This window comes from Astyanax mexicanus, chromosome 3 (genome assembly GCF_023375975.1).
Source record: "Astyanax mexicanus isolate ESR-SI-001 chromosome 3, AstMex3_surface, whole genome shotgun sequence".
NCBI lineage: Eukaryota > Metazoa > Chordata > Actinopteri > Characiformes > Acestrorhamphidae > Astyanax > Astyanax mexicanus.
Genome location: NC_064410.1, coordinates 34,071,854 through 34,095,218, shown reverse-complemented (window position 1 = coordinate 34,095,218; position 23,365 = coordinate 34,071,854). Strand labels below are relative to the sequence as shown.

General features: G+C 38.0%; 2 protein-coding genes across 2 annotated transcripts in view; one reads left to right on the top strand and one right to left on the bottom strand.

Annotated features, from left to right (window-relative positions):
• Nucleotides 1-447: 447 nt before the first annotated feature.
• txnipa (thioredoxin interacting protein a) lies at nucleotides 448-4,961 on the bottom strand. The gene is made up of 6 exons (XM_007254699.4): nucleotides 4,458-4,961; nucleotides 3,366-3,438; nucleotides 3,100-3,247; nucleotides 2,476-2,835; nucleotides 2,006-2,320; nucleotides 448-1,758 (listed from the first exon to the last, which is right to left on the bottom strand). The coding sequence occupies exons 1-6, from the start codon at nucleotides 4,711-4,713 to the stop codon at nucleotides 1,711-1,713; spliced, it is 1,200 nt and encodes a 399-aa protein (XP_007254761.1). The 5' UTR covers nucleotides 4,714-4,961; the 3' UTR covers nucleotides 448-1,710.
• A 9,843-nt stretch (nucleotides 4,962-14,804) lies between these two features.
• The window catches only part of mtx1b (metaxin 1b), a 35,612-nt gene continuing 27,051 nt past the window's right edge, over nucleotides 14,805-23,365 (top strand). The window contains exons 1-2 of the mRNA XM_007254698.4: nucleotides 14,805-14,923; nucleotides 19,806-19,875. Coding sequence (XP_007254760.2) covers nucleotides 14,843-14,923; nucleotides 19,806-19,875 — 151 coding nt within the window. The 5' untranslated portion in view covers nucleotides 14,805-14,842. The remainder of the gene's footprint in view (nucleotides 14,924-19,805; nucleotides 19,876-23,365) is intronic.

The following is a 23,365-nucleotide window of genomic DNA, read 5'->3' as shown; positions in this document are numbered from 1 at the left end:
CCCTACATCTTATCTCTTGTACCCACACATCTCTTGGCGCAGCTGCTTCAGCTATAGCTGCAAAAACAGCAAAAGCAAACCACCTGGCCTTTTTTCACCTCCTCTACCTGAGCATGTTCTTCAGACCAGCTGTTTGCGGTTTCTCAACTCCAGCAAAAGATGCTCCACATATGAGCTGCTAATGCATCCATTTCACCTTTAAGCTAGAGTCTCAATTATTATTATTATTATTATTATTATTATTATTATTATTATTATTATTATTATATGTGGCTTGTTATGTGATCGTAGCCTTTGTCCCTGGCAAATCAGACCCTTCAGCTCCAATGAATTAGCAATCCAAGCCAGTGTCTGTATATTTTACCCTTTGTGTATTGTTACTTGTACATTCTCTCAACCCAAAAATGACATATTTGAAAAGGAAAAAACATGGAGGAAACTCAAATGTAAATTTTTCAAACTTTTATTGAAAACAAACCCATAGGGTTTTAGATACAAAACCATATTTATATACACATACAAAAGATGCATTGCAAAACCATGCCATAGATCAGTCTTACATTAAAGTCAAATACACATACACAACAAAAACAGGAAGAGCACCATAAAGTGTCTTCAATCATGAAATGTCATCTTAAGAAAGAAAACAGTCACATTGAAAATATTTATGCACAGTGCAGATCCTGATGTTGAACAGGACGTTGGGGCCCACATACACCACTGTTTTGGCACTTTTAGTGTCACATTCTCTGTTGGCTCCCCAATGCAGCCCACATTCACATAGATGATGCACTTGAACGGAGCCCTTGATTAACATGAGGTTTTGAATGCAATACAGTGGAAGGTCCAAGCTTGATCTTTATATCAGCTGCAAAATATTACACTGAGAAAAAGAACTGGAAGACTAGGGTTGAAACATGAACAGGCTTAACATAGGAAACTGTCCCTGTAGGCAGTTACATGTCACGTTGCATCCATAAGAAAGTGCATTATAGAAGAAACAGCATTATAAAACACTGATCGATAAAGATAAATTAACTCTGCATGACGTTCCCTTCATACCCTGAGGCAAAAACATGCAGTATCTCACACGGACCTTCCATTCCATTTCCATCTCTGACTAAGTTTACCTGCTTCTACAAATTCAACAAAATACAAAACAAAATGAATGATACAGCATGTTAACAGATGGTTCCTCTACCAACGATCCTCAAACTGAGGCTTCTAATGGAATGATTAGTAACAAATAAAAGTCAGCCAAAAAGGCTAGAAGCTAATCAGTAATATGCTGGAAACTTTTGGAAAAGTGCTTCCTCCATGTTGGAGGGGAGTCTTGGAGTGACTATATGGCTATGATACGCAACAGTCCACTTCATGTCTCAGCAGGAAGCAGCTCATACACATCGACAGTGTGTAAAATGTGTGGGCGAAAGAGTGCATGTGCTCCATCAAGTCGTGAAATGAAAGCAGTCCCACATCGCACCCAGAAAGACTTGCAAGATGGCCACCAACAGCACACCCAGGAAACCTGCGACTGCGGACCCTCTTTCTCCGAACTTTGCCTTTCTTTGGACCTAAGGGTATTCCTCAGCCCTGAGAAGACCTCTCAACAGCTCACATTTCAGTTCCTGAATGGTGAAATATTTAAGAGCCAAGAGTAGAAACGGGCCAGTTAATTAATGGGCTTCAGTCATGGAGGTGCAGAGCTCCTCAACACACTGGAAGCATACGAGCATTGCCGTTGTATTCTTCCTCCACCTGAAGGGGTGAAAAAAAAGGAGAACAGGGTTAGCAATCATCCCCATTATGAACATATGCAGTCAAACATTTCATTTTGCTACAATAGGTGGCTTTGATCCTACTTAGTTGCCACTTCTGATCACATCAAATAGGTAATTGGACGTTTATTAACACTATAGAAATGTAAGATTTTGCTGACACTTGCTATGTGTTTTAAATCTTAGCAACTTAATATTAAGCACTAAAACGTGCAAGTTAAACTCACCTCTGAGTAAGCAGGGAGGGGAGGGAACTGGAAGTGTGGAGCGTTCATGAAGATAGGACTGTCCCCACCATCGTAGTCATCCAGCAGGGGTGTGAGAGGCTGGTCAAGCCTGCAGTCACGGGTCACGTCGCAGTAGCTTGGAGGAGCAGAGGACGGCATACGCAAGGACACCCAGCTGGCCGAAGATGTGCTGACTGAACCCTCCTGGCTGCTCACGCTGTTTGTTCGACTGCCGAAGCCGTTGTAGGGCACGGTACCGATGACAAGTGGAAGCTCCAGTATCAGCTTATCACTGCCTGGGATGTGCATGTAGATCTGAAGCCAAAAGAAAATGCATGGTCAGATTAAGGCTTGTAACATTCAGAATAAACTATTCTATGATAATGTTTAAGACTGTTACAACCAACGTCTATAAATCAAACATGCAGTGCCCTCATACTCTACACCCAGTATCACCTGCCAACACTCACCATGAGAGCATACTCCACACGGATGATGTTGCAGCCAAGCATGGATGGTTTGATCTTGGGCACACGGATGGTCTTCCCCTGCCAAGCATCGCACATGCCCGAGATGATGTGATTGCCCCGAACTGAGGACAGCTTCTGCCGGAAGACCTTGGTGCGTCCAGTGGCCTGGTATGTGTGCTTGGCCACAATGGCGGCTTTAGGCACCACAATCCTTGAGCAGGTGTTCTCGAACTTTGCGTCAATGCAGATGTCCTCGCCTTCACAGAAGCCCCTTCTGTCAATCTTGGCATTCAGGGAAACTTGGCCATCAGGAATGAACATGCAGGTGACTTTCTTCTCCTTCATACCACCTGTTGGAGACTGAGGATTGGCAAAGACAGGAAAGGGAGGAAAAGAAGAGTAAATTTAGTCAAATGAAAGATCACATTTTAACAGTTATTGGCTATATCTTAATCTATTTTGTTGATCTGTATACACACCAGCAATCACATTAGCAAATTAATAGAGCTATCATACACATCTTTTTAGTGAGTAAGATGACAAGTTACTGTGGGAATACACCACAAAGTGGTCATAAATAATTCCACTATAAGTCGATAAAAATGAATCCAAATGAAGTCTTACCAGGAGGTCTGGGGTGTTCACATCGATCGGTTCCTCCACCTCAAAGTGCTTCTTGCACTCCAGGGCAGGCTGAGAGGGCCTCTCCATCAGGGCCTTCACGTAGTACTGCACATATCCAAACTTGCCTTTGTATGAGGACACCAGTTGCCTATAAAATGAAGTGTGGCAAAATATGTTACTAACTTCCTTTTTTTCTGCCAACCTGCAAAACTACTGCAGTACAGAAATGAATGTTAAAGTGAAACCAAAGCAGTGATCACACTTACCCAGGTGGAAGCTCAAAGCCAAAGGAGTATTCATATTTGTTCCCAGGACGGAGGATGACTGAGCCATCAGTATCTGTTAGAAAATACAAAAAAATGCTCATGTTAATAAATATATTTAAGATTTTCAGTTCATCAGAATAAGCATTGCACACCAAATTAAGCCTGTAACCTCACTATTTTAGTTTGGTTCAATCTTAGAGAGATCTGTAGTTTTTCTGATTTCCTGTTTAAGATGTGCTTGAAAATACAGACAATGCAAACTAACTGCAATGTAATCCAGTTCTTTTAAACAAGCAGTCTGTCCACATTTTCTTTTTTGTTTTATCTAGCTTCATGTAAACCTGAGCCAGATAAACATTTCCTGTTTCAGGCATGACAGGAAGTAGAGCACATAAAAGATGAAACTCCATGGGGACTGGCTTGAAATTCCATGCTGCTCCTGGGGAATCCCACCTCAGTAGCTACGTCAGCATCCACGCTTGGGGGCATGTTATGCTTTAGTTAACTGGGCTAGCAAGGTTTAACTAAAACTAATGGACATGTTTAGTCATATAGATAGATTACATCAATTTCTATAAAAAAAAAGCTACATTTTAAAGGGTTTTCTTTCCCATAAAGTTAACTATCCTTTCCTTTGCCATGTCTACTCAAAATGGTTTTACACCATTAATAAAACTTCACATTTTACTTAAGACTAATACGTTATGGCCTACTTAAACTAGTTAGCTTAATAAAAGTTACTTTAATACCAATTTCCAAATGTTGGCTACTGTTTTAACTGTCTTTTAGGGCTTCATTTCATTGTTGCATCGTTTCAGTTCGTGCATTGCATTGTGAAAACAAACAGCTAATTTTACACTAAGAAAAAAAAGCCAAAAAAAAAAGTCCAAAAACAGAATAAATAGCCATCTTAATTTAATCGTTTGACTGTGAGGCTAGTTTAGATAGTTAATTAATTAGGTTACAGTTGTTCCAGGTCTATAGGCAGGTCCATAGCAGCAGCAACAACAACAAAACTTCACACATGTCTAGCTAACATACATAGTTAATGATGCAGCATGCACAGTTTCCATTAACCACTGATGTCCTCACCTGCAGGCTGATCATCCAGGTGGACCACCTCCTCGTACTTCAGGTAGTCAATCTCCTCCCTGCACCTCTGCTTTCCCTTGGCATATTCCACCTTGGCACAGCCGATGCCCAGCACTTTCATTGCCAGCACCCGGGTCACCTCGGCCACCTCCACCAGCACCTTCCCGGCCACTTTATCTCCACTGCTGTAGAAGGTCTTGGACGGATCGTTGAAGGCGATCTCGAAGACCTTCATTCTCTTGGTCATCGCCACCATCTTCAGACCTTTTCTGTCCTTATCTCCAAGAAAAAAAGGCTCAAAAACAAGCACCTGTTTTCTGCTTTTGCGAAGCTGAAAAGCCTCCTATCTCACTGCTGCATCTAAATAAGAGCTTAATGCAGCCTCGTAGTGTGAAGCTAGGCTAATTCACCTACACAATCACAAGTGCTGTTCTTTTATCTCACAAACTCAACATTTACACGCTCCCGCTGCCACTGATACTCGTGTAGCTGTGAGACAGAACGGCTAGCTCTAGGTTTTATACCGCTAGTGACTCACTAGCCTTGTTTACCACTCTCAGCTGTGCATGTGCTCAGGGCATGCACAGCATGGCTCAGCGCGTGAACACCTCTCCCATTGGCTGAGCAGGCTTGTTTGTGTCGGCTTCAGCCAATCAGAGCGCAGAAGCGGCGCGTGGACAGCGCATGGAGCGGGTGCGTACAGCGTGTGCACAGCTGCTGCTGAAAGAACGGGGGAGAAAGGGGGAAGTGGAGGAGGAGCCTGAGGAGGCTCGACTGGACAAAACTGAACAAAGGCGGAGGGGGGACGTGTGTTCAGTGTACTGTGTGTTTGTGGGTTTCCTCCAGTACAGGGCTATGTACAGACATGATTCAGAGGGGGTTTTAGGAACATTGGCTAACTAGCTGGGAGCTAACTGAAATTAGCCAACTCCTGTATCACTTAGACAAACAGCCTTTATATCATTTACCCATAAAACTGTTAAGCCACCAAGCCTAAAATGAAACCAGCTTTTATTAGTAAAAAGTCTAGTTACAGGTATCATAATTTCAGCGTGTTTACTAGTAAAGAAAATCTAAATTTTACTGTTTTAGTAGAAATTGGAGTTGCATATATCTATGTTGTAATTCTCACAAGTAAAAAGTTCAGGTCCACTTAAATGTATTTTAATTCTGACTTTGTTTAGACTTGTGTAGACTTGGTCTAGACTTTGGGACATTGGTCCAAACCAAAATACCAAGTGTGAAAGGGGCCACAAACCACAGTCCGGACCAAAGGACCACAGTTTTGTTGGACCAAAAGAGGTGGCCTCTGTCCAGATATACTGAATCATGAACCGGTTTCATCAGAGGTGTGAAAGCAAAACTAACCGAACTAACACAACAAAAACACAAACTTTGGTGCGGACTCTGGTCCTGACTATCTACCGCACTTTGTATCAGTAAAATGTAATTAGAGATCCGACAGCATGTATTCCCTTGTAAATCAATGGTAACATATGACTAGTAAAAATGAAATAAAGTATATGGTGCCTTGGCAGTAAATATGTGTAGCCTTACATATAGAGTGTCATCAACTGATTTTTAACAGGCATATACCCTCTTCCCTTCCCCATTCTTTACACTAAACTGCGTTGTTCTACTTCATCTGTTGAGAGAACATGTGAGTAAGAGGAAGTGATCTGATCATCATAAATGATACTCTCTACCAAAGTGCACCCTTAAGCATATTTCAATCTTTCTTACCAATGTTTCCCATTGAATAGAGACAGCTAAAACTAGTAAATGTTATGTCCTCACCTTAAATGACAGGCCATTGCGAATTCTATGCTGGTCTAAACTGGTTTACACTGGTCTGGTGGTTGTTGACCAGCATACCAGTGTCCCAAAACACACAGTGCTGGTACATGGTGGTCTGCTGCTTGTCTGGTGTTGGTTGACAAGCATACCTTTAACAGTGTTCTGTTTTTGGAGATAATAAGTATTTAATCTTCCACTATCAACACAATATATGCTGTTTTTTTCTGGAGTGGTCTATGCTGTTCTCTAAAATAGTAACTTTCAGGAGATATTTACCTCTATTCATCATGAAATTGTCAAACAGTATGAAAGAAAGCTGCTGTATTGTTGGGTCTTTGTCTACAAAAATTGAGATATATGTTTTTTTAGACAGCAATGATATGAAAGTAAGGAAAACATCTTACTTTTGTCATTGAATTGACATGCAGCTAATAGTCCAAGTCTTTTTATATAAAATTTCATGGCCCTAAACCTTAATGGCCCAGATTGTTGATCATGGGTTAAACCTAGTTTTGAATTAACTTTTACTGTCAGTCATGTTTCACCAATATAAATTCCATTTATACAGCAGGTTTAAGCTTACATGTATTTTTAATTACTTTATTTGATTTTTTTTTTTATTACTTCAACCAGATGAAGTCAACTAACCAATATGTGAGTAAACTTGAAGTGTAGAAAACATGGACAATGTGGTTCTAGTTCCTTCTGTAAGCTTTATATAAATGAAGCTTATATTAGAAAATAAAGATGGAAAGAAGAAAAAAAAGTGAAAAATGTATTAATTTGCCGCTGAAGCATATGAGGATGGTTGGCACTACACATTATACTACAACAAAAGCGCTAGGCCTGCAGTTGTGTATAGTATAAACAATATACCTCTGCATTGCTTTATGAAAATTCTTTACATATATTTTAGATGAATTTGGAGCTCTATGTTTTAAAGCTGTAAAATAATATCTAAATTAAAATTCAAACTGCCTTATATTTCAAAAATGTTGACCAAATTTAAATGAAATAGGTAAATCTAGTACATTTGTTACAAGAAAATGACTGCAAATGTTTAATAAATATATTTAATAAAATGCTACAATGTGATATTGTTTTGTGTTTTGATGTCTAGTTTAACAATATTTCCTAATAGTGCATTTATACCTGAGAGAAAGTACTTTACCATAAGAGAGTAACACGGATGAGATACAGAAAGTAGAGCAGATTGGCACACCAGCATCTCCTGCTGTATGGCACAACCTTGTCTGTCTTCAAATCATGTGATAGTCGGATAGACCCTTTTAGATGACTGTGTGGATCCAAATTATATGTTTTTATGCCTGGACACTCAGAGCTATATTATAGTCTATTGTCTGTTACACACTATTATACACCCTGTACATTCTCAGTGGTCATGTGATGGGAAAGAAGTGCCCCAATCAGTGTTGACATTTATAATTAATATATTATTGTTATTTTAAATCTGTTTGGTTTGGTCTTGTTGTCAGGGAGCCAACAATAATAATCTGTACTAAATTAAAGAAGTAACAATGGGGCTTCAAGGAATAGACAGCAGTTTGATTGCTTGGCCAGTTCTTATGATATCTTACTCACGAGCTGATTGGGAAATTATGTAGTTCCTTCACCAGCTGCCTTTAGACTGGGTGTAACACTTTTGTGATACAAACTGCACACTAAATACAATGACAGGATATAAGCTTGCAGTCAATTTAAAGTAGGGGGAGGCCAGATATGTTTGGACATACAGTGTATGTGTACGTAAAAATACACTGCATTGTTACAAACTCGACATGCAGTCATACATGTGATGTGTAAATGATAACAGTGCTTCCCCCACGCCCTATAAAAAGACTCTCAGAGGCTACTTTTGGGTAGTGTGCCTCTTGGTGAGAGATTGGTGACTGTTAGGCTACATTCACATTACAAGCCACATTGCTCAAAACCGATTTTTTTGCTCAGATGGGAAATCATTTCACATTCACAAATGTCAATATTTGAGAGATGACTTAGAGGTGAAATAGATGTGTTAGCAGCTCATATGTGGAGCATCATTTGCTTGAGTGGAGATTAAACAGCTTGTCTGAAGTACATGCTCATGTCGGTGTAGGTAAAAAAAGGCCAGGCAGCTTGCTTTTGCAGTTTTGCAGATATAGATGTGTGAGTAAATGCAAAAAGATGCATAAATTTCAATTTGACCGTTCACATTCATTTTGCATGTGCATAGATCGGATTCGTATCTGATATAGGACCACATATGAAAGTGACTAAAACCTGATCTAAATAAATCAGATTTGGCACGTTCACACACAGACATGAATAAATCAGATCTGAGCAAAAAATCATATTTGAATCACTTAAGCCTGGTAATGTCAACATAGCCACAGACATGCCTCTACAATGTGCTTAAAGACATTCTGTCCAGCTAACAGACTTCAAGAGGGGGCACATATTTTGACTGAGAGAAGCAAGAACGTTGTTTCAACAATTTGCCCAATATCTAGGCCATCTTTGTGTTTTTGTTTCATTCTTTGTTTTTGTCCTGGTCGAGAATCCTGGACTGCTACAGACTGAGTCCATATCATCTTGGTTCCACATAGTTAGGTCTGAGTATGGAGGCCTTGTGGTGAGCACTTCAATTATTGTATATTATGACAGTTGATGAAGCCTACAGCTCTAAACCTTGCATCACTGGCAGATTTAGCATCAATCTGTCATGTATGGGACTATCTGGCAACCAAAGAATGTGCAAATAAGGCCTAATTAAGCCTCAATTAAGGCTTAATTAAATTCTAATTTCAATTCTTGCTCAATAACTTTTATTTGTGTAGCATGGTGTGTTTCCAGACTGAGGAATCAGTTAGGTTATTATGCACTACAGTACACTAGCCTCGCAACATTGAGTGTCAACTATGCGCAATTGTAGGCCTGTACACTATATGTGTAAGATAACTATAATACAATTGATTCACCTATGAAAATTGTTTTTAGGCCTAATCTGACTCTGGAAAACTCTGGTACATTTAGTTGATTCTACCCTTTTAAGTTTTACTTTAATTTCAAACAGTAGTTGATTTCTTTCCGCAGAATATGGAAATGTCCAAGCTCAGCACCAAATGCTCGGCTCAGACTGGTAGTGACCTTCACAATACCCGTAAACTAAGACCACAGCCAATCAGATCCAAAGCGTCTGTGACGTGTTTTAGTAAGCTGCGGCAAATTGCCAAACCACAGCCTTCCTGGATAGAATTCCTCTGTGGTATTGCAAAATGCTTAAATTACACCACTGCCTGGAAATGCGAGCTGATGATCAAAGAAACGTCTCAAACAAACATGCTAACATTGTTAACAGTGACTAAAAGCCATAATAATCTCTTATTGTTATTGTTTTTGTTATGATTGTCACATTGTTGCAATCTATTGTTTTTTTTATTGGGGAAAAAGTTTATTTTTTCTATGTAATCTAATTTAATAATATAAATAACATTGTCCTTGAAAGTGTGGTAAGGGTGGTAACAGAGAAAAGAAACAGTAAATAGAAGCTTGAGATTGTATTAATAAACTTACAATTTTATTTAACCTTTAAAGAGTCCATATTGTATATTTCCAATGCCCCTATTTCCAATGTCGGCTAATAATATTTGTCTTAGTTTATCATTAATTGTTTCCTAATTTCCGTAATTGTATTTCTTACAGGTACTGATATAAAAACAGCCTGTTTAACTGATATCCATTGGTATATGTATCTTGCCTCTTTCTGATTGGTTGCCCTATATTGTGCTTCATTCAAACAGCAATGCAGACTACAACACTCTTTATGACTTCAGCAAGATTGTGTGGGGATAATATTATTGTTGCCGGGATGCAAGAGTTTTGTCAACAAAACCATTTAAACCAAACTGTGCTACTTACAGTTGCAAGAAAAAGTATGTGAACCTTTTGGGATTACTTGGATTTCTGCATAAATTAGTCATTAAATGTGTTCTGATCTTCATCTATGTCACAACAATAGACAAACACAGTCTGCTTAAACTTATACCACAAAAAATATCCTGGTTTTGTTAAACACAACATGTTAACATTCACGTTGAATGATTGTATCTCAAGCCTATTGAGATGCTGTGGCATCATGACCTCAAGATAGCGATTCACACCAGATATCCCAAGAATATTGCTGAACTGAAACAGTTTTGTGACATGGAATGGTCCAAAATTCCTCCTGACCGTTGTGAAGGTAAGGTCTGCAACTACAGAAAACGTTCGGCTGAGGTTTGTTACGGCCTGGAAAGCCAGACCAGTAACATAAGCTAGGACGACACCCGGACACGCATTTTAGGCCCAGACCAAAGATGATACAGACCACAAAAATACAAGCCAAAATGATTTATTTTAAATAAATAGTAGCATTTTCTTCAAGGATAAGAATGCCTAAAATAAACAAACAAAACTAAATTAAACGTTTAGGACTAACTTACTTAACAAAAAAAAGAAAACAAAAATACATAAATCTTTCCTCCCTTCCTAACTAAAAAAACACCGGAGAAAAGGAACCCCCTCGCAAAGAAACAGGCCTTGTCCCCTACAGTGCTACATTGACATTTAGTAATGTTTAAAGTGTATTTACAGATGTACTATGACAAAACATTAAGGCTAAATAACATGTTCTACTTCAGGTATTTAAACAGCTCAGTTCTTAATCACAACAGCACAAACAATAAAATAAACAGACAGGTGGTTTGGTCTGGGCGGCGTGGTGGTTCAATAGGTTGGGTGTCGCGCTGAACTCCACATTGGCCAGCGCTTTATTGTGACGCAGGACCAGGATCAATAAGTCAGCTCCTCCCTCTCACAGGTAACCTGCAGGACTGATAGAAAGAGTGAAGAAAAGTGCAAGAGTGAGGTAGCTTAGAAAAGGAAGGCAACAAAGAGAAAAACATAAAATCTCCCTTCAAAACAAGGTTATTGCTGCCAAAGGAGGGTCAACCAGTTATTAAATCCAAAGGTTGACATACTTTTCCACCCTCTCTGTGAATGTTAACATGGTGTGTTCAATAAAATCATGCAAACATATAATTTTTGTGTGGTATTAGTTTAAGCAGACGGTGTTTGTGTATTGTTGTGACTTAGATAAAGATCTGAACACATTTAATGACCAATTTATGCAGAAATCCATGTAATCCCAAAGGGTTCATATAATTTGTCTTGCAACTTTTTTATTATTCTTCCTTATATGGATCATAGAGTGAAAGCTAGGTAAATACATTCAAGGCTTAAATGTATTGTTTCTTTTTTCTGTCAAAGTCTATACAATTTTATAATTGGGACTTTGCAATATCTGCAATACAGAGCAACCAATCAGAAAAGATCCACATAACATATCTCAGTGTCGTACAATTAAACAGCTGCTTTTTGGTAACCTTTGTCTGTAAGATATTTATAGAGATCAGAAAATGATAAATGCATGAATGCTTAATGTATGCTTTGACAGTAACTATGTTTAAATGCTACATCAATCTTTGTATCTTTAAAAGGTGGAGCTGTTAAGCTTTACTTATGTGCCCTTCATACTGTAAATTGTTAGATTCTGCAGGTAAATGAAGTAAGAGCTGGTAGGAAAAACAGCCTGATCTCCATGTAGGCTCACAGAGGTCAGTCACAGCGTGTCTTCTCAGTGCAGAGCAGCACTTATATACTGCTGTTTATTATTGAGTCAGCTTTGTGTTTACATAGACAATCTGATTCTCGTTTGCTGATGCTGGCCATTGTCTCTATGAGATAAACTCACCCTGCAGTGTTTTTCGGTTGAAATGGCACAACAGTCTGACGGAGGGATGAAAACTTTTCTTCCAGTGTGCTGCACTTAGATGAAAGATTAATGTGTGGAAATAAAACAGAAGAAATACATTACTTGTGTTTTTCTCTTTTTCTCTATTTCTGGGTGCAGTATGCCAAAATTTTACTTACTCTATAAACCTAGTCATTTTCCTTCTAAAAATATAAATAATGAATAAATGCTTTAAAAAAATTAACTGAGAAGTTATTAAATAGCAAAATGAAAAAAGAAAAACTTTATTCAACACAATAAGTCTCAAAACATCATGAGCATAGTAATTATTGATATATTTCTGAATTTCCATTAATATCTGACATTATATTAAGATATGAGGCCAAATAATACAGCATCTCTGCACTTTCTTGTTAGTTTCATCATATTTTCTTTATTTATTTTCTTCTTTCATGTCTGATTCTGCTCAGTTATATTTATGCACAACATTCATTTACATTAAAACGTTTCATCTTCAATATGCTGCGAACTAACTAACTGGTATTAAAACAGTGGTGTATTATTATGAAATTGAGATGTTAAGAGGTGGTCATCGTTTTGCATATACCGGTATTATGTATTTTACAAAAGATTCAAACACAACTCAGGCAATCAGATGTTTGAACTGGAACTATCCATTACATGAAGACAATTTTAACTTTAACTCATACGTCATAAAATTCCCTGAACATCATTATGACATTGATTGAGTTTTAATTTAATGTTATTATTTCAGAAACATATGTGAGGAAACAAAACAAAAAACATGATTGGAAAGTCCATAATTCCAAAGGCTGCAGTTTTTATGACTGTAATTATTTATGCATGTTTGTTTTCGATTGCATTGTGTGTTTGCCTTAACTGGCAGCATGACTAAGATATTAGCTGGTATATTTTACCAGCTATCAACAGGGTTCATCATAAATAATTGGATTATGATACAAAGGCTACAGCTGATTTTCAGCAGGAACCTGGATCATATTCACTAAAGCAGTGAGCTGTGAGGATTTCAGTCGCTCCTGTCAGGTTCCGCTGAGCTGACAGCGCTCTCTAGTGATTGGAAGGTAAAATTGCATCACAGACAGGGAGAATGGAGAGGACCATATTTTAGAGTGCTCACACTAAAATGGAAAACACGTAAAATGAAAACAATTTTTTAAATTAAAAATAAATACTATATATATGTGCTGTAGCAGTTCTTTGGTATGTTGGTTAGAAAAACGCAAATTGAAAAGCACAGTAGTAGTTTTGTTGTCTACTTCTCTTGTTGTTGACTTATTGTTAAATTGTCTGTGAACTCCATAAGATTTTTTTCACATCAAAAATAGTTTATAATTTATATTTCTTGCTCCTAAGCTCCCCCACTTTCGGGATGTGTAGCTAATTTGTGCATGGAGCCACAACACATTTATTATTTTTTTATGTTTTATTTTTATTTTTTGCATTTGTGGAATAGCCAAGAGGTACTGAACCATAACTGAATCTTAAAGAAACAAGTGGACTGAATGCATTAAAATATTTTAGGAATTTACACATGACTTTTATTTTGCCTAATCTGCCTATTACAGGTCAGTGGAGCATTTAAAAGTGAATCTGTTCATATAAGGTCAAATTTTACATAATGCTGCTTTAAACAACAATAAACACTGAGAAACAAAGTTTTTTGGGTAACAAATGTTTCTGTGAAAACGCACATGGTGCATCACAGGCCTGCTTGATCCCATCCTTGTTCTGCACTCTCTTCAGTCTCCGTGGTTTAGGATCAGGTTAAAACAAAAAGTAAAAAAAGTAAAAATGCTCAACAAAGATTAAACTCAGTGTCATCGGTTCGATTGACTGATTAATTGATTGTTTCCATTTTTTTAACAATCATCACCTTTCTAGAAGAATCGCATAGTATATTTTTTTTACCTAAATCATCTCCTCATGATGCTCCCACCTGGGGTAAAAAAATTCGCATACACCCAAAATAAAATGTAAAGTAGGCAATTTTAATGGCTTTCCAAAACTAGGCTACCTTCACTGAAATAATTTCCACAATTAAAGGCTCGTCTCCAGGTGGTAAATGATGAGATTTTTACTATAATTTAAAGTTTAAATCTTATTTATATAGGCTATATATTGCCTATATATAAGATATTTAGTCTTAAAATTTAATTGTATTAATTTTTTTTTATTTTATTCAGCCACAAAGCCACAAAGTCCACAAAGCTAGCTTGAAATGCGTTTTAATTTGTGGCGGTAATATATATATTTTTTAATCTTTTTAATCAGTATTTAAAATTTAAAAGTTTCTGGTTCTACTACTCGACTGTATGATAAACTATCCTTCTTAACCATTGCTATTTTTTAAACAGATATAACAACTGTCTGTATGTTAAAACTTAAACGAAATAGTTAAGTTATTTATTTAAATATTTATTAAATATTATATTTTTATTTTTATTTTATATAGTTTATATATAATATATTTTTTAATTTTATGATTTTCAATTTTTATTTTTTTAATATATTCAAATAAAATAAAAGATTTATTTAAACATATTAAATAGTAATAGTTAAACAAATCTGGTCTTAAATGAGTATATTGCTATTTGTGGATATGAAATTTTGCTTTAAAAAAAAGAAAAAAAGAGAGAATCAAGTGAACAATGTAATTTTCTTCGATTTGTTTATTTTAATGATTCATCTCGAGGTCAGAGTGTCAGATTGAGTGTGTGACGCACTTCCGCTGGTGAAGCGTGCGGACCTGTCAGACATGGCGGCCCCCATGGAGCTGTACTGCTGGAGAGGAGACCACGGTTTACCCTCGGTAGATGTGGACTGTTTAACCGTGCTGGTAAGAACAGAGAGAGCGCTGAGAGTGGGTTCTGCTGGAGCTCCTGTATGGATTACTGAGTAATATAGAGCTGTGTTTGTGAGAGAGAGAGAGAGAGAGAGAGAGAGAGAGAGAGAGAGAGAGAGAGAGAGAGAGAGAGAGAGAGAGAGCTGCTGTGGGTTTGTGACCTGAACACAGAAACACACAGTGCACACTTTTCACCAGAAGCAGCAGCAGCACTGTCCCTGTTATTAGTGTTTGAATAATAGACTATATAGGTTTAAATGGGTAATGACCGAGTTCGGGTGTCAACTCAGCTATAAAGGATTTGTATACTGTAGTTTCTAAAGTGAGACATTTCACTGCAGTAAGTGCTTAGTGGGCGTGAGAAAAACTACAACTCCCATGATGCACAGCAGACAGGCGTTCTGACAGAGCATGACAGCAAAATAACCATAAACGATCAGTTCAAACTAAATCCTGTACAAAATCCTGTTAAATGTCTGAACATCTTTTAATTAGGGGATTCAACAAATACATGTATTAAGATATGCGTCCAAACACAGTTTAAGAGCCTGTATAATATTTATTGACAGAACAGCAACTCTCCTCATGAGCCGATCATACGTAACTGCAAACCTTCAGTGATGGAGAAACTTTTGGGAAGTTTGAGATCTATATGCTTTTCAATAGGGCTGCAAATAATTTTAGGTATTTTGGTAGCTGAAAATAATTTTGGTAGTCTGTCAATTATTTTTCAGAATAACCACACATTACTATATAGGTGTTTTAATACTGAATGTTGTTAAAAGAATCAAAAAACATTTTGGGAATAATTTCTTTCCTTTCTATTTTGCTGGCTTAACGCTAATTACTGCTGATATTTCTTTTTAGTGCTAGTTGTGTTGCATGTAGCTTGCTACCTAACTGTAGCTAACCAATACTAGTGTAACAGGAATGCTCTGGGATAAAAAAATTCTGAGGTCCTTGTTGTGTCTGATAGTACACAGGTAGTAAAAGGACATTAAATCATGTTTTCATCGCTAAATAACTTGATTTTCTCTCATCCAAAAAAATTGAGTTTATTCTTACTATCAGGGAGACGATTAACTGTGTTAAATAATAAAATTATGTAAAAACTTGTAAACATATCTTAAGGCCGCACAACAACCATAGCTTCTGACTGAAAATTGATAAACTTTTTTTTAAGCAGATAAACAAACAAACACTGTCCTAAATTCTTTATTTTGCTGTAAATGTATCCGCTGAAGGATGTTTAAAGTGAAACATACATCTCCTCCGTTTGGCCCTCATAGCAGCAGTATTTCTGTCAGGAAATACTGAATTCCCCTCAAACTCAGGGAAACCGTCTCACTGAGCTGTTGTTTTTGGATCAACAGGCTCCACAGTCCCTGAAGGGATTTCACTCAACCTTTTTTGGTCTTTTTTTTATAACACTGATTTTTCCCTTTCTTTTACCTAAAGTTTTGGGTTTGATCCCCATTCAATACAAATATGTGGCTGAACACCTTACTTTGAAGATCAGTCTGTGTTTTTCCAGTTGTTATGGCTGCTATGCTCAATAATTTAAATATCTACTTCTCAATTACCCTTAAAGACCGGCAACAGTTTAGATAAAGCCCTTAAAGTCCATGATAACAGTTTTTGCTTTCTTAGAGGACCAAATTTAGAGGCTTACAAGGAGAGACTATATTTTGTTCTTTACTGATTGACATGTAATTTTACGTATTTTCTGTTTGGGTTATTACATTTTTTAACTTGCATTTGATAGCACTTACTTATATTTTCCATTACTTTAAATAATGTTTAGAAGTTTCTGGTCTGGATCAAGGGACACAAAAACTGGATCAGGACATCTGGATCAGGAAACTTGTTTGTGTCAGTATTAACTGGTATCAAAACAGTATCAAGGTTTTTGTCATCGGAAAATAGTGTTATAGCACCTCTAGTTAAAGGTGCCCTAGAATTTTAACCATAGTTAAAACTATACTATTAATTGCCATAGACAAATACCATGAGTTCTGTGCATACAAAAACAAAATGGCTTAAGGTAAATGGAGCTATAAAATAGATTGCAACTCTGTTGCAGTTTAGACTTGTTGTATTTATGCCCTCAAAATGTACCTACACCAAGACCAGTGGAAAAGCCTTGTGAAGAATATATGCTCATAGATCCCATATGCTTTTAGAGTGTCATTCAAGTGCACATTTGACTCCAGATTTAAATTCTGATATGAGTTTCTGGAAATTATAAGTGTGGATATAGGCCTTAACTGGAGCAGACATTCAGTGTATTCTTTTAGAAAGTGGTGCTGCTGGTGGTAGTGAATAGTTTCCAGTATTTATTAGTATGCTGCAATGCTGCAGCCACATCATGCTATAGATATTGTAGTTAGCACAGCTACAGCATTTTAGAGGTCAGATCTGTCAGCAGATGTGGGAATGAGTCTATAATTACTAAATCTTAAAGCCTGACTACAACCCAAAGAGGGCCTTGTTCTAGAGAGAACCTGATAGTTCTGATTGGGTTTGTCTGAATGTGACCGATAATGCGAAGCTCAAACCACAAAATGGATCGTCTTCCTGCGGGACTGACTTTCCAACGTAGAGCCACATGTGAGGGTGAGCGTCTGCAGTGGAACGCAGACTTGCTTTGGTATTGGTTTCCATTTGGTCTCTGGTCACTGAGCCATTAAAGGAACAATTCTGTTGCTTGTTGGTGTTTTTACAGGTTGAGTTTTAGGAAGCCCATGCAGTAACATTACATTCCAAGAAAGCTCAGTCAAAGACACCAACCACACTTAAAAAAAGGAATTCATAGTAAGAAGTTCATTCAAGATTTTCCAACAACGTCAGCAGTCTGAGAGCCCACACAATGCACACTGAATCTAATGGACCACACAGCCTCGACAGACATGAATACACCTCTGAGTATTCTGAGACCACATAAATATCCCCCATGTAAGCAGTTTTCTAAAGTTAGACATTATGAAATTTACTACCATCTTACCCTGTGGTGAATACACATGTTTCTAAAGTTTTCTACAATGTATTTTATAGGTGTGGAAGAAAAAATAATACAATCTAGTAATTAAATATTAGGAAGCATAAAGCTGTTAGTTATGCATATTACTAATAGGCTTATATGCTGAATATACATAAAAAAGAGTATTAAAATAAATGACAGTCATTAACCCTTATAAAATCCAGATGTCTTATTATTATTGCACTGGATTTTTTTCTTTTGCTTTTAAGTAAAACTTAAAGATTGGCGAAGATGCATTCCTGCCTTAATCCACAAGAAGGTGCAAGAAGGAGCCTCAGTTGTTCAGATCTGATTGATTGTCCACACACCTCTAAAAATGATTGTATGATTTAACTACAGATTTATGATATTACCTTAACAGTCAGCAGTGTAAACATTTCTGAAAAGCCAATGAGCATGAATATTTATACAGCTCTGGACAAAAATAAGAGACCACTTCAGTTTCTGAATAAGTTTCTCTGATTTTGCTATTTATAGGTATATGTTTGAGTAAAATGAACATTGTTGTTTTATTCTATAAACTACGGACAGCATTTCTTAAAAACCAGAGGTTTTCAACCTAAAACGTAAGATTAAAACTTAAGAGAATTTTGATATATCTGATATATTTACTGTGTATCTAGGTAATCATTTTACTGCCTCAACTTCACCTGCTCTGGATTATTTTTCTTGAGATATAGTAATCATGCTGCCAGCATAAGTAGTCTATAGTCCCACTATTTTTTTGTAGGAATTTTATGCAACATTTTCTATCACTCAGAGCGCTGTGGTCAGTGGTCTTGTGTTGTGTTGTCTGTTTATCTCACTCTCCTGTATTGGAGTGTTGTTGCTTTTACAAACGTTATTTTGCGTGGCTTGTGAATTATGACTCTGTTAACATGCAGTAAACCTGAAAAAAGAAGACTGAGATTTATTGTGTGCTCAGTATGTTCCTAGTTATGGGATGCAGAGCCCCTGACCACAGTGGAATTCACGGAGGGGGAGCTGTCTGATCTTCTTTAATGACAGTTTCCTGACTGGTTTAGCCTTGGTGGGTGTGTTGGAGCTCAAGCCCTCTTCATGCTCCCTCCCTGTTCCTCCTCTTCCTCTACCAACATTCCTGTGAGGAACCTGGGAGCACAGCCTGGGATTAGCACCATGTTCAGCAGTTCAGATCTCACTATAAATGTGTATGCTTACAGACTGTAGTGCACTTTTGCTGTGTGGCTTATTAAAACTTAAATAATGTTTTAAATCTTTGTTAAACCCCTCTTCTCTCAATCTCTTAATTAATTTATTATGACTAGAAGTTCTCAGAACCAAGCTTTATCTATGTTGTGATAAGTTACCCAACAATCCAATGCAGAATGTAGCTCTGTGTTCAGGAACTCACCGCTGATGAAAGTCTAAGTATGCTCCATTCTTCTGTGAATGAATAAGATGTAAGGGAGAGTTGGTTTGTAAATATACAGTTCTGAAACAAAATAAAAGACCACAAAAATTAGTTTCTTTGATTTTACCAAATTGAAAACTCTGGAATATAATCAAGAGGAAGATGGATGATCACAAGTCATCAAACCAAGTTAAACTACTTGAATTTGTTGCACCAGGAGTGTCGTCACGTTATCCAAAAACAGTGTGTAAAACTGGTGGAGGAGAACATGCCAAGATGCATGAAAACTGGGAATAAAAACCAGGGTTATTCCACCAAATATTTATTTCTAAACTATTTCTAAAATCTTTATGAATATGAACTTGTTTTCTTTGCATTATTTGAGGTCTGAAGTAGACTAAAATAAATATTTAATTTTCCAAAATTAAGTTAGCAGTGTTCCTCTGTCTCTCTTTCTCTTCCAGGCCTACGCCAAGTTTGCAGGCGCTCCACTCAAAGTTCACAAAATTACCAACCCCTGGAGAAGTCCTACAGGTAAGAACATTTTATTTTTGTTGTTTGCTTTTTTTTTTTTTTAAAGAAATCTACCATATGCGTTAATGGACAAACTTCCTCAGCTTCCTCAGTGTTGGTGTGAACAAAGCCCATAGCACCAAACAGCACAGAATATTCTTAGCCCACAATAAAACTCTAATCAAAGCTCTGCTCAACACAATGTAAAAGGACAGCACAACACAGCTTAGCACAGAACAATCAAGCGGAGTGCAGTGCACTATCTTGTACCCTACATAGCCCAGGTCATCTCATCACAGTGCAACTAGGTACAGTACACTATTTAACCTGCCACATAGTACACAATTGTTCTTGAGCCATTATAACTTGACACAGCATAGTACCTAACATAGCAGAACCTAACACAGCACAGTACTTGTTCTAGTACAGCCTAGCACAACAAAGTACATGAACTTGCACAATGCAGCACAGCGTAGTTCTTTACCTTGCGCACAGCACAACTTACAATAGTACAGTTTGTAAACATGCACAGCTAAACACACAGTACATGAGCTAGAACTTTGTAGCACAACATAGTTAATTATATGGAGCTATTTAACACAGTACATGACCTAGCAGGAATCTACTTCATGCCACAATAAAACTGCAGGAAATCAGCAGAATTCATTAACATTAACTGCACACACACTGTACACACTGTTGCACATACTCTTACTGAAAAAAATTTAGTTTATAAAAAAATTAGTTTATATAAATTTATTTTAGTTTAATATACATATATATATATATATGTTACATTTTATTACTTTACTGCTGAAGAACTGTGTTCTACCTAATGTTCACTCACTTATTTACACAATATAATTTAATTAAATTATGAAGACCAAATTTAACATAATTAATTAACATTAATTATGGATCATAATAGTACCATAATACCATAAACAGTTCAGATTTTTTTTTCTATTTAAATCAGTTTGGTTTTTAGAAGTACCTATATAATTAAAACCATAAAGCTGTTGTAGATTAAGTGAAGAGGCTGATTGATATACAAGCTGAAGGAAGGGAAGTTTTAGACCCCATTCTGTTTGTTCCTTCATTTAAGGGTTATAAGGTCAAGAAGCCAGGGGTCAAAGGGTCAAGCATCCCCTGACTCAGTTAACCCTTTAGAGTGTATTTTGCGCTCCACGGGTTGGGCTCTGTTGACAGCTCTTTCAGCACCTCCCCAGATAGTAACACTTACTTTTATTTACAGCCTACACAACATATCTTTTAAGTGGTATTTACTTTGAATATGTATAATAGCTAGCAATTAGTGTGTAAACATTTCCAACATATAATGATCCAGAATTACTTTAAATAAAGAAACATGAAATATCTACATGAGTATTGTTACATTAAATAAAGCTAAGTTTTTTTTATTCTTCTACTGTTTGTTTTTTAAAATGTAATGTTTTGCTTTTTAGGAATTCTAACTATTTTTACATTGTCCCTCTCTTTTAAATTAATAATGAAGAGAATTTTCTTCTGTGATTTTATTCCCGTCTAAAACAGCCATGTATGTGTTTGACTCAGACACCCTATGAGACAATTAAAGGCTAAATTACCGTGGTTCTCCAGTAATTTTAGTCCCACCCCATTCACATCTCTAAGTTTTGTAACAACGCGACGAGCTATTTGTCCACTGCCGTACACCATAATTACACTTAGGTTGCGTGTTTCCACGGAGATCCACATAATTACAGCAGTGAGTGAAAATGGAGGAGCTACTGAACGCGATGTCATGTGACCGAGAAAGCTTAAAAAAAAAAAAAAAAACTCACTCACTGATCCAATCTGTTTTTTCTTTAATTGCAGTCCGGATGCAAGAGTTTTATCACTGAGTAAAAGTGTGAAATATTGGGCTAAAAAGTTCTATGGCCTGGAATCCATGGATGACATCAAATGCTGAGTTTTCTCTTTTGAGATGCTTTGCCCTTTAGAGACAGTTTGTGCTTTTGCTTCAAACTTATGCCATAGCCTACCCAGTGAGAGTGCAGTATGCAGCACAGCGTTTTTATAATTCTGCGTGCACTTATCAGTGGCTCTGCATCTCTGCAGTTGAAGCCGGGAAAGCGGGAATGTGTGGGCAGGTATGCGAGGTGGACCACAGCTGCGACTGTCTGCGTTGCACAACGCTTAGTTACATTTCTTGAGATGTGCACATCGGTCTACAGTGTAGGATGGGTACACGTAGGCTACTTCGTAGGTTTGACGCAGAAGTCTAACTTGGCCGTAAGTGAAAAGCATACTTATTTAGATTATGGGCTTCTTTTGCTGAACGTTTTGGGTCATTACCCAACCTAACAGTGTAACGTGTACTGAAATGCACAGCACAGTGGCTATTAAAAAACATAGCCAACAACGTCTGGCTAGAACTGTCCTTGCGAACAGACTACTGTCACCCACTTCAGAGTGGGTGACAAGGTGGCCCTGAGGAAAGCAAGAGCCGACCTGTCACGAGCCATCAGAGAGGCAAAGCGCGCACAAGCCCAGAGAATCCACAGCCACTTCAAGGACACGGGTGACGCACAGCGCAGATGGCAGGGCATCCAGGCAATCACCAACTACAGGACAATGCCACCGTCCTGTGAATGCGATGCCTCCCTCCCTGATGCCCTGAATAACTTTTATGCACGGTTTGAGGCACAAAACAACACATTGGTGAGAAAGACCATGCCCAAGCCGGACGAGCAGGTGTTGTGCCTGACTGCAGTGGACGTGAGGAACACTCTGCGCTCCACGGACGATGCCATCACCACCACCCTTCATCTCTCCCTCACCCACCTGGAGAAGAAGGACACTTACGTCAGAATGCTGTTTATAGACTTCAGTTCAGCATTCAACACCATCATCCCACAGAACCTCATCAGGAAGCTAAGCTCGCTCGGCCTCAACACCCCCCTCTGCAACTGGATCCTGGACTTTCTGACGGGGAGACCCCAGTCAGTCCGGTTCGGGGGCAGCACCTCCAGCACCATCACACTGAACACTGGGGCCCCCCAGGGCAGTGTCCTGAGTCCTCTGCTGTTCACCCTGCTGACTCATGACTGTGCTGCAAAACACAGTTCTAACAGCTTTATCAAGTTCGCCGATGATACAACCGTGCTGGGTCTCATTACCAAAGGCGTCGAGTCAGCATACAGAGAGGAGGTGCAGCGGCTGACAGACTGGTGTACAGTCAACAACCTTCACCTGAATGTGGACAAGACAAAGGAAATGGTTGTTGACTTCAGGAGAGCACAACACACCCACTCTCCACTCAACATCGACGGGTCCTCTGTGGAGATTGTTAAGAGCACCAAGTTCCTTGGTGTCCACTTAGCAGATAACCTCACCTGGACCCTGAACACCAGCTCTACAGCCAAGAAAGCCCAGCAGCGTCTCTACTTCCTCCGGAAGCTGAGAAAGGCCCGTCTCCCTCCACCCATCCTCACACTCTTCTATAGAGGGACCATTGAGAGCATCCTGA